This window comes from Typopeltis vanoorti, chromosome 26 (assembly GCF_054136105.1).
Source record: "Typopeltis vanoorti isolate ZY-2024b chromosome 26, IOZ_Tvanoo_1.0, whole genome shotgun sequence".
NCBI classification, from domain to species: domain Eukaryota; kingdom Metazoa; phylum Arthropoda; class Arachnida; order Uropygi; family Thelyphonidae; genus Typopeltis; species Typopeltis vanoorti.
Window position 1 is genome coordinate 417,530 of NC_143574.1, and position 20,543 is coordinate 438,072.

At 34.3% G+C, this 20,543-nt stretch overlaps 1 protein-coding gene across 3 annotated transcripts in view; it reads right to left on the reverse strand.

The window, feature by feature from the left end:
* The window catches only part of LOC150092256 (myb-related protein B-like), a 248,286-nt gene extending 228,213 nt beyond the window's left edge, over positions 1-20,073 (reverse strand). For 2 of the 3 annotated variants that reach the window (XM_090414888.1, XM_090414885.1), the window contains exon 1: positions 19,890-20,073. Coding sequence is in view for 1 of the 3 variants with exons in the window: in XM_090414885.1 (XP_090271011.1) it covers positions 19,890-19,918 (29 nt within the window). In the remaining 2 variants the exon portion in view is untranslated. Of the gene's footprint in view, positions 1-3,458; positions 3,558-19,889 lie in introns of those variants that run through there. The other variant, XM_090414886.1, reaches the window with a different exon arrangement.
* Between the last annotated feature and the right edge of the window lie 470 nt (positions 20,074-20,543).

Consider the following 20,543-nt stretch of genomic DNA (forward strand, 5'->3'; position numbering starts at 1 on the left):
CGTTCCCGACCCCTGATCTAGATCATCGGTGTCCAACCTTTTGGTTTGTCTGGGCCACATTGAGTGAAGAGGAATTGCCTCTTCACTCAATGTGAGCCGCATATAAAACGTATAATATAGTTAATGTATATAAGTAACAAAATTTCCTTTATTTTTTTTTACACTTTTTTATTATAACATTAAAAAAAGAGGGCAGCATAAACACAAATCTAGTGGATATTTGGCCTTGTTTACGTGAAATCAATGCTGGTTCGATGGAAGTGGTTGCAATTCGTAGTGAGCTGTCAAGGTTCTCGTCAGAAATTTTTGATCTATATAGCTTTACTCTTCATTCTTGAAAATAGCTGTTCACAAATGTATGTACAGTACTACCAAAAAGCGATGATATGAATAAAGCGTGATTGTGAAGCGAAGGATATTTTTCTCTAGGAAGACAGGTCTTATAAAAATCTAGCAGAGACATGATCAAATTTTTCTCTGAGTTGAATATATGATTGTAACGCTATACATTCCATCTGATTCGAAGATAATTTATGTCGACTGAAAATAAAGTCGCAAATATACAAAAAAAATATATATATACTTTTTTCTGAAATCTTGAAACCTATTCTCAAATTCCTGTATCAAAAGGGAAAGAAAGACAGCATATTTTTCGTATCACATAATAATGTTAAAAGTTTAAGATCTTATGGGGCCGCATTACTAACATGGCCGCATGCGGCCTGCGGGTTGGACACCCCTGGTCGAGATGGTTCAGTCATTTGAATTCGTGAAAACGGTGAGGGATTTTTGTAGCTACGCCGATTAATTTGGTGCTCTCAATTTTACAAGTACGAAAAACGGACAACATTAACATGAGAAATATTACATTGGCCGATTTAGTGCATTAAACCCTCAAAATGTCACTGTTGAAATTAAAGCGGAAAAGAACTGTAAATTCGTTTAATTTTTTAGTGACATAATTTGTTTATAAACGGCGTGTATATGCGGTATTTAAGAAGCCGAAAGAGTAAGCATTTAGGTTGCGCGTATGGAAATAAAGCATACAACGTACATCTTTTAACAAAGATGTCGTTTGTTAAATTGAGTCTGTGGATTGTGAATCAGGCTCATAAAGCTGCTACCGCATACATTCAGTGTGAGACTGGAATCTTGCGCTCAAAATGATTTTCATGCACACGTGGACCGGCATAAATTTGAGAAAACATTGGTTGTAAACCTATAGTATATTAGCACAGTAGATGAGCTATGGTTAGATAATCTGGAACCCAAGCTCTACAAACAAAACATGAAACTTTGTGTGCGTGTGTTTGTGTGTGTCACTTCAGGCTAACAATATGTTAGAGCCTTGAAAGTCTCTAATTGGTTTGTTAGCCTCACACATGCGACGAAATTTACAAGTCCGTGATAGCTAGATTCGAACCATAGTTTGTTAGAGAGTGTAGACCCTATCCATTCGACTAATTAGGCCAGTTTAAATACAAGCGTTTCATCTCGATGCCATATTCGGATAGCTTTTCCACGGAGCCTCCTAAAATCCAAGGAATATCCTAATCCTTATTTGGTCTTCCAAGAGATCATCTAATGATCTACACTGAACCAGATTGATCCAGAAACTTATATTTTTTTTATGTTAAGCTTGACGCTGTAATATCGACGCTTTAAGTTTATTTCCACCAAATAAATAAACTTATTTATTTTGTTATTTCTTCTTTAGCCTGTTTCCATCCACTGCTGGATATAGCTCCTCCTTAACCTTTTAGTTCCTTTTGTCTTTAGCCAATGTTCACCATCTCATGTCAAACCCTTTGTAGATCATCCCCAAATCTTGTTCTTTGGTGATCTTTCCTTTTCTTGGCATTCAACTGTTGCTTAATTCTGTCCACCTTTCATTATGTCAATTTGCTAACACGACTAGTCGACCTTCATTTACATGCTTTACAATACTTCCCAGTATCCTCTACGCCAGTCATTTCTCTAATTTTATTATTCGTAATTCTATACCTTTTTTGTTATGTGCAGCTTTCTTCTCCCCAAGGCACATGTTAAATAAACATCTTTTTAAAGAATACAGGGAAAAAATCTAGTAAAAGATAATCTTTATATCAATATGCTTTGATTGTATAAAGATTATACAGTCAAAGCATTCTTCTATTTATTTCATTAATTTGTTTATCCTTAAAACTAACTGACTGATATTAATATAGCCCTCCACAATTTCAATAGTATTACCTGCTATTTTTAGTTCGTTTCGAAATGTCAGAATTTTTTCATTAATTTTTTTAGTTATATTAATCTTTAAACCTCCGCCCCTGCTTTCTTTGTCAAGGTCTTTTAGCATTCCTGAGCTTTTTCATTTTTTGCCTAAAGAACAGATCACCTGCAAAACATAAATGATTGAGATATTTTCCCATTGGTGTTAATTCCATAGCTTTCCCATGAGACATTCCTAAAGACTGCTAAGGTATAAGAGAATAGTTTGGGTGATGAAAGATCTCCTTGCCTCACTCCTCTCTCAATACTGAATTCCTTTCCCTGATGTTCGAACTTTATACTTGCTGTTGAGTTCTATATAGTTTTTAATAATCTCATATGTTTTGCTATTCTGCTGGAATGGTTTGTTGTGTTAAGCTGTTTATTATTTCTGATTGGTATAAAGAATCAAAGGCTTTTTTTCAAAATCTATAAACACTAAATATGCAGGAAGGTGATATTCATGCATAATAAATAAATAAATAAATTATGAATATATGCATATTACGTTTTTATTAATTATTCAAGCTGATATAACAGCAGCAATTATTTCTTTGTAGTCTGGAATTTGAAACTTTTTTTAATTTATAAACCTTAAATATAAGGTTTATAAATCCAAGTAGTCCAAGTAAAACAAATTTTATATATGACTGATTACATTTCTGTGTGTATTAAAATATATAAAAAATTAGTTTTCGATTTATTTAATTTTATTTATTTATTGGTACAGTACAGGGTTTTCAGAACCCAGCCTTTACCCAATGCGATTGAAGGTGAGGTAGCCAATCTCATATGGAGGTAGCAGGGTTTTTTCTCCTGGATGTTTAATAGCCTTACCAATGAAATGTTAAATTATCGAATTACTTATTACAATTTTCCCCATTCGAAAAGCTGAACAAGTGCAAATATAATAAGACAAAGCTTTTCTAAATCATTAAAAACAGATTTTTGGTATTTTCGCTGAAAACGATGCCATAAATAGCCGTATAGACGAAGTCGAATAGACCTGGGTTCGATTCCCGTCCATGATTTCGTGAGGATTCTTTCGATTAAAGGTGAGTTAGCCGGTCTCATACGGACGTAGAGTTGTTGTTTTTTTTTTTTTTTCCTGTTCTTAGAACAGGCAACTCGGCCCGTGAACACACACACACGGATTTACAGTCATGAATACTTATGACAATATGTGGAAGAGATAAGGTCCTCACCAGATATCGTTACGCCCGTAGTTAACCATGAGTCACATCATGGTAGTCAACCTCCTGGATAGGAAGGAGATGATACATGAATGGGGGAAATAGCATCATTACGTTCTAAAAAGCATTGAGGAATCCATTAGCATAACAAATACATCTTTCAATCCTAAGCAGCAAACATTTCGATACTTTATTTTTAGAACTATACCTAAAAAGGAAAAAAAAGCATTAAAATCACTGGGTATTCTCAGAAAATTAAATAAAAATCGTGTTCGCTGCATCCCATAATAAAATAAATAAATACATTTCTTATTCCTGTGGTGGTGAGACAGTTCTTTCTTGTCTAAGGACTTCACAATATTGCAACACCTAAGAATGCCGCTTTCCAGTTTCCACAAGGCTGAATAAAAATAACTTTGTTCGTTTTTTGTTTTGTTTTAATAATTTCCGCTTCAAAAGAAAAGGACTAAACTAATGGCGTCTTTAATCTTTCGAGTTATGCAACGCTATCCAAAATTCCCGTCCCTCCCCCAGTGAATATAATGTCGCCGTGGGAAGACTCTACTGTAGTTAATATTCCCACCAACAAACCGGTTATAGACCAACGTGGGATACACAGTTGAATGGTATTGCGACATCAACAACTGAATGGGATACACAGTTGAATGGTATTGCAAGAGACGATACGCTATACAGTACTGTGTATCAAGTGTAGAAGCAAAGCACTAAATATTAAACAGGATGTCTTTATTAGAAATGCATAAGCGAATGAAAAGACGTCAGCTGGAATTATAAACAGTATCGCACTTAAAACTAAATTATATAAATTGAACTAAACTGTCCAAACGGCGAATTCCTAAATCTCATAAAATGACCAATACAAAGGAAGTATCTATTTAAAATACCAATTCGCATGCGCAAAAGGAATGCAAGTAAGGGAAGTTTCGATTTGTATAGCACTGTATGGAAGGAATAACTGTCTGCATTTCAGCTCTGTGAAGTGTTTGCAGAAAAAAAAAAAAATAATAATAATACATGCTTTTATTAATTTAAAAAAAAAAACGAAGCTACTGAAATGATCGACAGAATCTGGGGGGGGGACTATAATCTGCACGGCATAAATAAAGGTACTGTTTAATTTTAAGTATCAATAAACCAGAAACCAATAAATCAAGAAACGTAAACTGGTGCAGTGTTCATAACGGAAGAATTTGGGAGGAGAGAAAGAAAGGGAGAGATTGGATCCACCTGACCTGTCAGTTTCTGTTGGAGCAGTTGTCGCTAAAGAAAGTAAAAACAACACAATGCAGGACGGCAGTAAATAACTGAACGACTGAACTGGAATAGAAAAAAAACGAAACCTTTCAATGGATCTAGCAGTTATTTAGCTGGAGCAATCACTTTCCGTTGAAGTTTGAGATAGCACAAATCACTTAGCTATAGTATTATTACGTGACACTTCATGGAGTCCCAGGACTCATTGCGAAGGATGAAACACCACCCACTATGTGTTGTTCTCTGGACGGTCTGCATGTTTTCCGAGCCCCTGCTCTGCTACCTTCATATGAGACCGGCCAGCTCACCTTCAACTGAAAAAGTCCACATAAAGATTCATCTCGTCACGACGAGAATAGAACAAGGTCTATTTTCCACTAGGGCGCAAGTCCCGTCGTTCTGTCATCTGATCAACGCGAGCGCTTCTGTAAGAATCTGATTAGGTGAATTTTCGTGTACGTTTCGTTTGCGAAAATGTACATCTGCTGTGAAGATATGAGAAATGAACAATTATCTAAGGCGCAAGAGCCGCAAACGATGTGCAATAGCACGATAACCTAGTGCTTTGGCAAAATCGAACTCGAATGCTTAATAATATGCTATAAGGCAGGTTTTTTAATCGTGGCAAAGAAACTAAACTAGGGTTCCGTTGGAGATACAGGACGTCTGGCAACTTTACGTGTATTATGATGAGTGCGAGATCATGAGTAGTCTATTCCCCTTATTCTAACACCTTTTCAATTCCCCAGAACGGATCCTTTTGTAAATCGGTAAGCAGATGGCGTACCATTCATCATCGCTGTAAGTCAATGCATTTCTATGGAGTGCTAGAAGAAAGGCGATGTTCTTAATCCTAACTAGTATTTATATTTTGTGACTTCCACCCACGAAAAGTTGTAAACTTATAGTACATTAGTACCTCGGATGAGCTAAGGATTCTTTATTTATTTTTTAGATAATTCGAAAACCCGGCTTTAGAAATCAAACATGGGATTTTTTTTTCCAAGCCACTTCATGTTTATTACATAGTCGATCCTGCTGACCAGTGAGATTAAAAACTTATCTGTGCTAAAATTCAATTAACTGTGCAATTGATAACGTGTAGAAAACATCATCTACACATGCCTAGAACAGAACCTATAGATTGTATTAATGTTTTTTTCTTCTGCTGACTTAGTAATGGAAGCTTATGCGAAATCGTGTGGGGTAGTGGAGGCAGTCAATACTGTAACATTAACTAATTAACACAGGATTTGATGGGGAGGGGGGTCGTAAGCATGCTCAATGGAGATTTAGTCTAAAATCGCCAGCAATTTCAATAATGAATAAACATTTATTTCCTTTGATCTGATGATCACACTATCACTTCCAAGCAATGCATTTCTTTTATGCAGGTAATCACTCCCCTCCCCCCGAACGCGCTTTTTCCTCCGCCACTGTATACATACATGTTACGCCACTACAATCTATACACTGCTAGTGCAGCACTTAAGCATGTGGCACACATCACCTAGTATCTGCAAATTCAAAATTCGTTGCTGATTTGAAGGCACTTTAAAAACAGAAGTAGATAAACGCCGGTTCAATACACTCCCGATGCTATTGTTTCCACACATACATAATTTATTACAGTTTGGAGAAAGCTATAGAGATTGCTACATAAAGACGATATGCAGGATTGCTACATAAAGACGATGTAGCAATCCTGCAGAATGACTTCAATCGGCTGTTATTGTGGTCAAAGGATAATAGTTTTTCTTTTAATGTGACAAAATTCACTTTGGTTTGAAAAAGTTTCAATCAGTGTATTCTATTGATGGGTTTCGTTGCTGGAAATTGATGAGGCCAGGGATCTGGGAGTTAGATTGATAGGGAACTGAAGTGCAGTGGTCGTATCGCAAAAATTTGCAAAACAGTTCAAAACAGCTCTTTATTTATGTACAGTGTTTTTTTTTTTTCCTCCGGTTAGTGCATACTAAGTTAATCCGTGGTAAATCATGCTCTAAAAAAGCATATTTTTTTACCTAAAAGCAAAATACAGGATTTGCTACCGAATCTACAGTTACTTTTTTAATTTTTGCAAGTCTGTGAAATCTACTGTATCAATGTTATGTCATATTGTATAACACACAGTGAAATACAGAAACATGTACTAAAAACATGTTTCTCTAATAACTTAGTATTCTAACTTAGGCGTGTTTCTGTATTTCATTTTCTTAAAAAATTCGATTTTTAAAACTCCAGATGATCAGGGACTTAGTAAACATTTGTGCATCCTGAAAAGTGGGTTGGCATAAAATGTCTTTCTTTAAATTACGAAGAGCACTCCTCGATATTTAAAAAAAAAAAAAAAAAGCCTTTGCCATGGTTTACTTCTTGACAAGTGCGTGTATTTTTCAAAAATAAATTTTCGTTACAACACTCATATGCAATAACTTTGGAAGCAATTTCACAGTAGTGCCTGAAACTAGAACAAGTGAAAATCAAGTCCCAGTTATGACTCTACGCCAGTGCTGCAGTGTGTAACAGGTGGCTCTATTAACAAGAATCATTAGGACCAAAATTCGATCTGCTGTAACTTCAATTTTAAGTTGAATATTTTCATTCCATTACATTGAGCCTAGTTCGATTCCCATCTATGATGTGAGGAGCCTTTATCTAGTCTCTTTTTTCAGTAAGTTTGGTTTTAGTGGATAAGTTAGCCGGTTTCATAGGGAGATGAGGATTTTTCACCCAGAAACTAGGATTTTTTCGTCCCTCAGAACAGGCAAACTGGCCCTGTGAACACACACAGATCTAATCATAGAATACATATTTAATCCCTCATTAAATAAATCCCATTACTTCAAGAGGCATTCAATGGAACAGAGCATGCCAAATATGATATGGTAAAAGTCAATTAATAGAAAAAAAAAATTTTTAAACATTGAAAAACATCCTAAAAGCATTCTTTTAATCCTTCACACACCTTTTCCAACCTCTCCAATTGGTTGAACATTTGCAACCCTCTCTAGGGTTGCAAATGTTCAACCAATTTATGTTCAGTAAGTTCAGTTTTAGTGGATGACTAGAGGAACTTTTGATAAGCTTTTTTAACCTATTTCAGAATTAGTCAATCTTTGGCAGGCAAGAAGGATATTTTTCTCCCAGAAGAAACTTGGGTTTTAATCCTGCAACTCAGTGAAGGATGAAGACTGGTTGCCTACCAATTTGCAAAATGTTGGGGTCAAAAAGTATAATACATTCCCATTGTGCAAAGAAGCAGATTTATTTCTTTCTTTAATTTTTATCATCATTTATACCAACAAATTCACTTTCATTTTCTCCTAGCAACATTTTACTACCTCCTCAAAACTCTGGATCACTAAGCTGTACAAGTTTTGAACAACTAGCTATTTCCATGAAAGATGTAAAATTACTATTATGGAATGATAATTAACCATAGAAAAATTCAGTAGTCCACAGCTGAAAAAATGAGGAAGCAAAATCAATTGTTGCAGCAAAATCACTGAATAGAAAATTACAAGTAGGGTAAAACCATAATGTTTAAAATGTTGATTCACTTTTAAAATTTTGCTCAGTTTCCCAAAATCAACAATGACTGTTAAGACGTGTTGTTTTCTGTGGTTGTAATTTTTCTAATACAGGTCTTTTGTTTGAATGATTTTTTTAATGTCCTTAGCAGAAAATAAAATGACAATTGTGCACAGGATATAGACAAATACATACAGACAAATCAGCCCTTCAAAACACATGCAATTTACAGACAAAAAATACTAATTGTGGTGGAGGGTGGTAGATGGCATTGATAGAGATGATTGGTAGTAGAAGTTCGGTGTAGTGGGGGAGACATTTGTAGGTGTCCTCCAGCGACGAGTCTTCGGACTCCTTTGAGGTGTCACGAGTAATAATAATAATAATAATAATAATAATAATAATATAACCTTCTCCATTAACAATGGAGGAAGTTATATCTGAACAATGACTGTCAAGCAAAATGAAGATTAATGTGAATGTGAATGTGAAATAGACCAATATAAATAAATATATTTGCTTTTGCAAACACTGTGATGCCATTAACTGATAATGTTTATATATCCTTTTTTTAATGTGAATCACCACCAAGAAAAGATGCTAGTCTAAAGTACTTGCTAACACCATGAATAAGCTAAAGGTTAGATAATCTGGAAATCTTGCTCTACAGATAAGATACAAAATTTTTTATGCCCTTTCAGATCTCTAGCAAGTAAGCTATAGCTTCACACTAGGCAATGAAATTCATATATTATATATATTCATATGGTATTGGAAATATGCATGCTAAAGTATAGAATATTAAAAAGAATAGAGCATCAGTAGCTCAGCTATGAGAATGTTATGACAATTGCATGCCACTATTTAATACCACTATCCACAGAAATACTCAATCTTCTACACCATGGGAGACACAACATATCATTTCTCAGTTTGAGATTACCTCCCCGCTTATTGGAGGCCTGAAGTGGATTGAAAAAGTTCCATGTTTGGTCTCTAGAGCAGAGTTTCTGGACTATATAAAAAAATAAAATAAAATAAATATAAAAAACTGATAAAAAATGGGGGAAAAAATCATGAGCCACCCATGGTACAAATGTGCTATAGGTTTACTAATAACCTTTCATGGATGAGAACCACATAAGAAATTGCAGAAATTCTCTGTAACAATATACATATGGGAATAATTTTGGATTTTTTTTTTTTTTTTTTTTTTGGCACTGTAGTAAATAATTTACTGTGTTCATAAACATGATGAAAAACTAAAAAATAAACAATAATCTAAAAATAAAACTAGTAGAAACCTAGTTTCTTGGTGAATTAATATATGGGGATAAACAACACTGCTTTAAATACTGAATTTCTAATAAAAAAACAAATCGCTATATCATAATAGTTTATTTGAATATATGGATGGATATGATGTTCCTTTAACAAATGCAGTTCTGCTTTTTAAATTAATAATGGTAAGACACACACTACTACTTCCAAATATTTTATATTCAAGTTCGACTTACACCAAAAATATTTATGGTAAGCATTTCTGTATGTGCAGCATGCTAAAATATCATGCATGTTATTTTAACATGCTGCACATGTAGAAAGACTACACATAAATAATGTAAAAACTTAAAAAAGTTAATGGGAAAAGGAAATGAATGCACATTGCTGTGCAATATTCATGATAATGATTACTACTGCAACATACTAAGTGACCTATGGAAAACCTCTACATGCACCAGACTATTATTTTGGTTTCCCCCTCCCCACATGAATATGCTTTTGAAAGTGTGAGAACATACATTTTCCCAGAGCACCTATTATGTCATTACACTGAGGAAGCTAAAGCCACAAGGAAAGTCAATTATGTCTGTCAACTGCATGTGTTCTCTAGTTAGTCTGTATGACAAGAAATAGAAATGGAGGGGGGGGGAAGAGGCTTTGCATTTCCAACTAAAGGACATATGGTTCTTCTAACTAGACTAGTTGACTGTTCTGTTTGCTTTTGAGGCAAGAATGTCTATAAAATGCATTTTCCCTGGATGGTTTGTATGTATAGCAGAATGAAAAATCTTACATTCAAGGTAAAACTGTCATCTCCATATGCAACCAGCTAACTCATCTTAAATTAAAAGTCCTCTCATGCTATGACAGGAATCAAAGCTAAATCTTTCCAATCAAAGAGGGACTGCACTATAGAGGTACTGGTGACAACTGCAGTTAACTATCCTACAAAACAATAAACCATCCTGGAAAAACAAACTTCAGCTTCTACTAACAGCTCATTCACAAGGTAAAAGTTGTCAAAATACTAATGCAGGTACTATAGAATGAATTGTGTTATTGTGTTCAGCAGTGCTTATTTGTTTTCAGATCTACACTTGAAAAGTTCTCATCAATACCAAATTTAAGATCTCCTCTTCAAAAGCTCTTATTAATAATGAATTTAAATACAGTGGTACCTTGACTTACGAACTTAATTCGTTCCTGATTGCAGTTCGTATCTCGAAAAGTATGTATCTCAAAACCCAATTTTCCATTATATCTTATGGGAAATCAATTAATCTGTTCCCAGATTCAAAAATTTTTTTAAAAAAATCCAAAAAATAAAAAAACTATTCTCAGCTAAATGAAGAAAATGCAAAGAAATGGAGGAGTGAGAAGGAGCATTTTTACACTATAAATATGCATTTTGTATACCATTATATATTAATTTTTATTTATGAAATCTTTGGTTTTACATGATTAGTATGAAAATCATCTTCCATTAAATTGTAAAAAAATATCAATTCTGGCTGGTTTTGTGGTTCAGGAGTTTTCGATTTGTTGTCATCGGTTGCTTCTTTTTCTCTCTTAGGTGAGAGAGGTTTTAAAAAAAAAAACCTATCCAATGTTGACTGAATCTGTCATTTCCTTAACACCCTTCCAAAAGAGATTAATGACATTGTCATTGAAGATATTGGTGGCTCTAGAAACAATACCTTGATTTGGATGCCACTTGTTAATCAAGTCTTGCAATTCACCCCAGTGCTGCAAGATTTTTTTTTACGTCACTTGTTGGAATTGCTCCCTTTTTGTTGCTGCCTTCTTTGTCCTCTGAAGACATTTGCTTTTCCTCCTCATCCCTTTCTTTTTCCTGCTCTCTTCTTAACTCCTGTACCTCTTCAGTGGTCAGCTCAACGTTGTGCTCATCTATGTCTGCTTCATTAACTTCCAAATGCATGGTCCTGCCCAGGGAGACAACTGTATCTGCAATGTCAATTTCGCTTTCAGGTCCTTCCAATGCAGTTCCTCGGACACAGTCGGACCATAACTTTTTCCAGGCTAATTTTAGAGTTCTCACAGAAACATCTTCCCATGCTTGACTAATAAGATGCAAACAATGAAGAACATTGAAGTGATTCTTCCAGAATTCCCTGAGGGTTAATTCTGTGTTGGAAAACCTCTACATGCACCAGACTATTATTTTGGTTTCCCCCTCCCCACATGAATATGCTTTTGAAAGTGTGAGAACATACATTTTCCCAGAGCACCTATTATGTCATTACACTGAGGAAGCTAAAGCCACAAGGAAAGTCAATTATGTCTGTCAACTGCATGTGTTCTCTAGTTAGTCTGTATGACAAGAAATAGAAATGGAGGGGGGGGGGAAGAGGCTTTGCATTTCCAACTAAAGGACATATGGTTCTTCTAACTAGACTAGTTGACTGTTCTGTTTGCTTTTGAGGCAAGAATGTCTATAAAATGCATTTTCCCTGGATGGTTTGTATGTATAGCAGAATGAAAAATCTTACATTCAAGGTAAAACTGTCATCTCCATATGCAACCAGCTAACTCATCTTAAATTAAAAGTCCTCTCATGCTATGACAGGAATCAAAGCTAAATCTTTCCAATCAAAGAGGGACTGCACTATAGAGGTACTGGTGACAACTGCAGTTAACTATCCTACAAAACAATAAACCATCCTGGAAAAACAAACTTCAGCTTCTACTAACAGCTCATTCACAAGGTAAAAGTTGTCAAAATACTAATGCAGGTACTATAGAATGAATTGTGTTATTGTGTTCAGCAGTGCTTATTTGTTTTCAGATCTACACTTGAAAAGTTCTCATCAATACCAAATTTAAGATCTCCTCTTCAAAAGCTCTTATTAATAATGAATTTAAATACAGTGGTACCTTGACTTACGAACTTAATTCGTTCCTGATTGCAGTTCGTATCTCGAAAAGTATGTATCTCAAAACCCAATTTTCCATTATATCTTATGGGAAATCAATTAATCTGTTCCCAGATTCAAAAATTTTTTTAAAAAAATCCAAAAAATAAAAAAACTATTCTCAGCTAAATGAAGAAAATGCAAAGAAATGGAGGAGTGAGAAGGAGCATTTTTACACTATAAATATGCATTTTGTATACCATTATATATTAATTTTTATTTATGAAATCTTTGGTTTTACATGATTAGTATGAAAATCATCTTCCATTAAATTGTAAAAAAATATCAATTCTGGCTGGTTTTGTGGTTCAGGAGTTTTCGATTTGTTGTCATCGGTTGCTTCTTTTTCTCTCTTAGGTGAGAGAGGTTTTAAAAAAAAAAACCTATCCAATGTTGACTGAATCTGTCATTTCCTTAACACCCTTCCAAAAGAGATTAATGACATTGTCATTGAAGATATTGGTGGCTCTAGAAACAATACCTTGATTTGGATGCCACTTGTTAATCAAGTCTTGCAATTCACCCCAGTGCTGCAAGATTTTTTTTTACGTCACTTGTTGGAATTGCTCCCTTTTTGTTGCTGCCTTCTTTGTCCTCTGAAGACATTTGCTTTTCCTCCTCATCCCTTTCTTTTTCCTGCTCTCTTCTTAACTCCTGTACCTCTTCAGTGGTCAGCTCAACGTTGTGCTCATCTATGTCTGCTTCATTAACTTCCAAATGCATGGTCCTGCCCAGGGAGACAACTGTATCTGCAATGTCAATTTCGCTTTCAGGTCCTTCCAATGCAGTTCCTCGGACACAGTCGGACCATAACTTTTTCCAGGCTAATTTTAGAGTTCTCACAGAAACATCTTCCCATGCTTGACTAATAAGATGCAAACAATGAAGAACATTGAAGTGATTCTTCCAGAATTCCCTGAGGGTTAATTCTGTGTTGGTGATAACTTCGAAACATCTTTGGAAAAGAGCTTTGGTATAAAGCTTTTTGAAGTTGGAAATAACATATTGATCCATTGGTTGTAGGAGTGGTGTGGTATTAGGAGGCAAGAACTTAATTTTGATGAAATTAAACTCTTCATCGAAATCTTCTTCCAACTGTGGTGGATGTGCTGGAGAACTGTCCATTATAAGAACTTTCTCAGGTAGACCCTTTTCTTGTAGATACCATTTCACTGTGGGAGCAAAGGCCTCTGTCCTCCACTCACAGAAGAATTTCCTGATTACCCAGGCTCTGCTGTTACCTCTCCACATAATGCCGAGTTTGTGCCTGTTAACTTTCTGTTTTTTAAAGACTCTAAGATTTTCAGAGTGGTAAACCAATAGAGGTTTTATCTTCAGGTCACTGGCATTGGCACAAAAAAGCAAAGTTAGTCTGCCTTTCATTGACTTGTGTCCTAGCAATGCCATTTTCTCCTTAGTGATGAACATTCTCTTAGGCATTTTCTTCCAGAAAAGCCCAGTTTCGTTGCAGTTGAAAACTTGTTCTGGCTGTAACCTTCTGACTCCATGAGTTTCTGAAATTTCTTCATGAACCTTTCAACGGCTTCTTTATCAGCACTAGCACCTTCTCCATGTCTAACAACACTATGGATACCAGTTCTATTCTTGAATTTCTCAAACCATCCTTTGCTAGCTTTAAACTTTTTGCCGATGTCTTTTCTACTTCTAGTGGATTGCAAGTTCTGCGAAAGATCTTTTTAAATAGTTTGAGCCTGTAAACAGATCATGAGATACATTTTGAGATACACTAACTGCTTTCAGTTGCATGTCATTAATCCAGACAAGTAGTAAAGTTTCCATTTCTTCCATAACTATATTTCTTCAAGATGACACGATAGCCTTTTGCTATATCCAGTTCCTTATAAAAAATCTGCTTTCTTCACAATTGTGGCTATGGTGGATTTGGACAAGTCATACTGCTTGCACAGATCACCTTTCCTGACTCCTTTCTCATATTTTTCCACAATCTCTTAATTTCTATTGTGATTTTCTTCTTCTCTTCTTTCTTAGTTTTCTTTGGCCTCATGTTGAAAATAATACACTGATCAGTGAAACGACGCTTATCTGGTAGATTATTCAGAAAATAAACGTGAAGCTACAATAAAACACATCACTTATAAAAAGAAATACATACAGTACACATAATAAATGCAAACCTAAAAAAACTTCACAAAGTGTATTGTTTGTTTTCACTAATACCGAAATAGATACACAAAAAAGGAAATACGTGCAGCGTTCATCGTATTTCAGATAAATACTACATAGTAACAACAATCATTACACTACAGATGGTTCAGTGTGCGCTCAGCTAAACGTGGATAAAAAAAGTTAAAAAAAAAAAAAGTATAATTTAAAATAGGCTTTAGTTCATTTGAACAGAAAAGCACTGTGTAGTTGCAGGTTGCAATTTTTAAGATGAGTGTTACCAAATGTAAGTCCAAGCAAGGATGATTACTTACTTGTGAAAAATGAAACAAGTTAGTTTTTAATTTTAAGAAATATTAGTAAAGAGTTATTCCAAAGAACACATTAGTAAAGTATAAAGGAAGAGAAGAAAAGTTAGTTAGTGCATATGCTGAAAGCAACATAGAAAAATAATATGAGTATGAACTATTTGATACAATATTCATGAGTAAAGATGAAACCTTTATAACAAAATTTCAAATAAATAAATCTGGAACGGCTAGTAGTCTATGACAGCAACTTCCAAATGTATGAAATCTGCATTTGAAATAAAAAAAATTAAAAAAAAACTTTAATAATATTAAAATTCCATGTTTCAACTTTTACATTAAGGTCATCTTCAGGAATATAACACAACTACATATCCACAGTAAATAACAGCAACAAGTATAAAACCTTCTAGTATAAAAATATACAAGTAAGACATTAATAATTAATTACATCAGCCAATCAGAATCTTCTTATTAATAAGATCTGGTTCTTACATCTTACTTTTAACTCTCTATATTACTGTATTCACTGGTTTGACTGATATACAATGGTCCAGAAATACAACTTAAATCTACTAGTCACAAAAAAAATTTTACTCACCCATAGCATGAATTTTTGTGTGTGTGTGAGAGAGAGAGAGCTTGCCTCTTCCAATTTTTATGTACACATTTCATATAATGGATGAGTTTCTTTTCATTTGTATTATATGTAGAAGCTTCTAGAAGCCTCACTACTGAAGATTTTAATTGCCTAAACTAATTTTTGTTTAACGAAATCAGCAATAAATAACAAATTCCTTATAATTCATGTCTTTTACATAAACTTGTGCCATAATTATATTATTTATGTACACAAAAACACAAGGTATAGATAAAACTTTATTTGTTTAGCAGGCCAGAATATTTCAGCCTGAAACTTACAGACCATCTTCGGTGGGAGCGCCAGTTGATTACAAAGTAGTATGCAAACAATGGATTAATTGAAAACAGACAAAGCCATGTGATGTTATACTTACAACAGCATAACTGAGGAAACACTGATTAATCATAACTGTAAAAAAAAAATTATTAATGATATGTTATTCTAATAAGACTTTTGGATAAAGATAGGCAGTCATTCTGATTCAAGTTTGGGCGGTGAAGCAAGGTCTCAGCACTCCCTTTAAATAAACACTCAAATTTGTACTGATAATCATGTAGTAGGTGTGTTTCAGACCAACGAATATTGTGATCTGTGTCTATTTCATGTTGAGCCAAGTCAGATATCCTGTACAAATATACGACTGATGTTCTTGTATTCTCTTTTCTATTGAGCATCCAGTTTGTCTGAAGTAGGATAGATGGCAGTCACAAGGAACCTGGTATACACCAGGGATATATATATATATATATATCAATTTGTTTCCCCCTCTTCAAAAAATAAATGCCCACTGATGTCGCTCTCCCTGGTGTATACTAAGTTTCTTGTGACTACCATCTATTCTACTTCCAACAAACTGGACACTGAATAGAAAGGAGAATCCAAGAACATCAATCGTATATTTGCCACAGGAAATCTGATAAATCTGGCTTGGCTCAACACAGAATACACACAGACCACAATATTCGTTTGTCTGAAACACACCTATTATATCGCTGTTGGTACATATTTGAGCATTTGTTTAAAGAGAGTGCTAAGGCCTTGCTTCACCGGCCAAACTTCAATCGGAATGACTGTCTATCTAAAATATGAAAATGTTTTATTATTAGTATTATTATGTGACACCTCCAAGGAGTCCAAAGACTCATCAAGGGAGAACAACTACTTCTACAACTATCTGTCTCCACCACTTAATCCACTAACCATACCGAACTGCCACATCTACACCAATGCCATCTACTGCCCACTACCACCACTAGTATTTTTTGTCTGAAAAAATGGCATGTTCTCAAGGCCGATCTGTCTGTATATGGGATGAAAAACCTGTGTTTCCAGGAGGGAAAAAACCTGCTATCTCCATATGAGATCGGCTAACTCACCTCCAACTGAAAATGCCCATATAAAGATTCCTCTCGTCACAAAGAGAATCGAACTCAGGCCTTTTCTAATTGAAGGCTGCAATATCATCATTCTTCCAATCGTGCTACAGAGGCGTTATTAGAATAACACATTATTAATTTTTTTTAACAGCTATGATTAACCAATGTTTCCTCAGTTATAACATTACGCTGTTGTGAGTTTCAGACCAAAATATCTGGCCTGCTAAACAAATAAAAAGTTTTATCTATGCCTTGGCTTTCATGTAAATAAATACTATATTTCATGTCATTTTGGTATTATTTACAACATTCAAGTTCAAACTAAGTGCAATAATTTGATTATTGGGTCTTTAAAAGGTTTTTTTTTTTTTTTTTTTTGAGTGGATTTCTCTGGAGCCCTATGTATATATATGTAAAGGGAACATCGGGATCTTCAGCTTGCTTTCTTTTTTTTTTTTGTTTATCTGTCATCAATTTTTCTTTAATTTTTTTTGTTTTAGAAATCAGTGTCATGAGGTACTGCAGGTAGCCTGAGAATGTGCATTGGTGTCAGGGTTGTAATATATGTTGTCCAAAATTTGAAGATTTTTAGCTGGTGACAGAGTTGAGTGCCTTTCCAATCTCCAGCACATGACTGGAAAGACCTGTTTTTCCATGGTGGACTAGGCAGATATGGTCTTTGTGTTTGTTCTTTTTTCTTGATGTCACCATTCTGTTTCACCAATGTATGGAAGGTTACACATACATTTAAGTTAGTATACTCCTGGATGTAAGGGGGGGGGGTCCTAAATAGATGGTTTAGTATGTAGGAGTTTCAAAAAAGATTTTGGGTTGTATTTCTTTAGATTTCTAATTATCTTTTTTCTGATAGACCTTTAATGGAGAAGATTCTGGAAAAGTTGGTTATGGTTTGCATACAGAAATGTGTTGACAGAGAATCTATACAAAGACTGCAAATGCAACTTAGAGGATAACTGGAATGCTTAAATAAATCATGACATGTAAAGATAAAGTCATTTTGTCTCTTTACAAGGCTTACCATGGATTATTACATATAGGTCTGATATCCTGGAGAGTGAGCAAAGAAGAGTGTTAAAAATGATATCAGGTTTGTGGAATATAGATTTTGAAACCAATTAAATTAGTTTCATAATCTATATTCAATAATACACAAATAAATATGCTTTTATATATCTAATTATTTCTATTGCATGTTACCTGCTGCAAGGCTCACCTAAGAGCAGCCCCATACCCACCCATACTTCCTGAGTTAATTTCTGATTCATGCATGACTACTCTAAAATAAAAAAAAGGAAGAAACTGGTAGTATTGGATTTTTCGGACCTTTGACTTCAAACAATGCACAGGAAAAGAGTCTTCATAGAGAGCTGAAAGATTCACTGGTTGGATATAGAAAGAAAAAAAAAAAGGAGATAACAAAGAAAAACAATTTAGATTATATCAGCCAAGAAGCAAAGATAAATATTTTTACATATAACTGTCGTATTTCTGAAAACATGATGTTTTTGAAAAGAAGGGCAGAATTGTAGAATTCCTATATCTTAATTCCACGATTCAAAATGACAACAATCCCTTAACGATGTCATTGTGTCCGGAGTCAGTCTGCAGTGCGATTCCCGTAGTTCTAAATTACGCTTGGAATCATCATTTAACCATTACGTGAATAACTGTCTCATAAAATAACAGAAACAATCAACATCGTATGCCACTAATAAAAGCTTAAGAAATATCCCTAAATGCATTTTGAAATAAGTTAAAACTATTCTAATAATAAGTAATAAATAACTGGTTTAATTACTTTAAGACTTTAAAATAATTTATTTGTAAATCATCATGTCATATATCTAAAAGGGTGGGTGAATAAATAACAGCTGAAGTCCACACTGAGCATTAAACGTGAAAATGTATCATTTCACTTTTTGACATTTTGCTGACAAAGAAAATAAATGTTTCTTTTTCTTTCTTTCTTTTTGCAAATGTTAATATTGTATAGAATTAAGGATGATGGATTACTATGCGAATTACGTAGTGATTCCGGAGTTCTATATATTGTAACTTGAACTTAATAATATTTCCTCATATTAATGACTAAAACTTTCGATTATGGGTGAAATCTTCATGTTACTAGTGCTTACTCGATATAAAGTAAAGAGCAAAATATTTAATCGCATACCAAAACAACACTTAACATTTGGTATTTACAAACAATGCTTCACTGGGAAAAGAATGTCGCAGTTTAATATACGTATGGTGAGGGGATTTTATAATTTCGTTTTACGATACATTCCCTCATGATTAGATGAAATAGAAAAATTATAATGCCAAGAAAAATTTTCTTACCTAAGAGCTTCTAAAATTTTATTCTAAAATCTTAGATGAATATAAACAATCATTCTTTAAACTCGACGGTGGTATCTTTGAATATAAACGTTTACTTATATAACTTGTTTTTAAATAAAACAAGTAGAAATTAAAAAGCAGTCTGTTATTAAAGCAGCCATTTCACATATTACACACACATATATAAAATTTGCTGCCCTTACATGCTTTCTGATACAAAACATTTCTTCATAAATATACGATTCCGAATATAATAAATATACCAAGAAACTGCAGTATGGTTATCCGTCCTCAAAAAATAAAGAAATAAATAAAAATGTGTGTGATCATGTATGTGTGTATATAATATAATATATATATGATTCGAAAATAAGTATAACCCATTGTATATTTATGAATTAACTGCTTGTCTCAATAATACACAATACCAAAAAATGTACTTCACTAGAATAATGCAGAATTGCTGTTATAGTCAACTCGATGCGTCTGTAGCTACCCCCCTATGTATGTAAACAAAACCCCAACAAAGGCGCAAAACATTCTGTTCTACTACCAATACGTAATACACGAATACTGAAACTTACCGAAAAGACTTTGTCGTAGATCGTGGCATATTTAGTGCAAACCCATATTTTTCTTTCTTAACTTATATTTATTTTTCACGCTGAAAAATATATCTCCAAAGAATTATCTCCAGTTATAAAAATGTATTCATCGGATTATAGCTACTTATCTCTGCCAATGGCGGCGAGCTCAAAATCGCGCGCCATTCACTTCTACATACATCGCGGAGGTGTTTCCATTGGATACACAGAACGGAGTTGTTCTTTGTCATTGGCAGAATACCAAGTACTTCACCGCCGCCTATATAACGAATATTCCAGTTTTTATTAAATAATTAAAGTGCTATAATCGAAATTAAAAATGAACAAAACAATCAGTTCAAAATCAATCCATTTCCAGCAAAAAACATTGCGGCCCCTTGAAATTTAAGAAGTTATGAAACCCAAAAATTAAAGATAGATAATATGTGATCAAATGATGTGGATATTTTACAGGATGACTTAAATAGGCTGACGCTATGGACTGAGGTAAATGGCTGTCAGTTCAACGTGGCTAAGTGTAAGGTGATGCACTTCGGGAGGATGATATCGCATGCTGTTTACTATATTAACGGAACTGAACTGCAGGAAGTTGATGAGACAAGAGACTTGGGAGTTATTGTGGACAGAGAACTT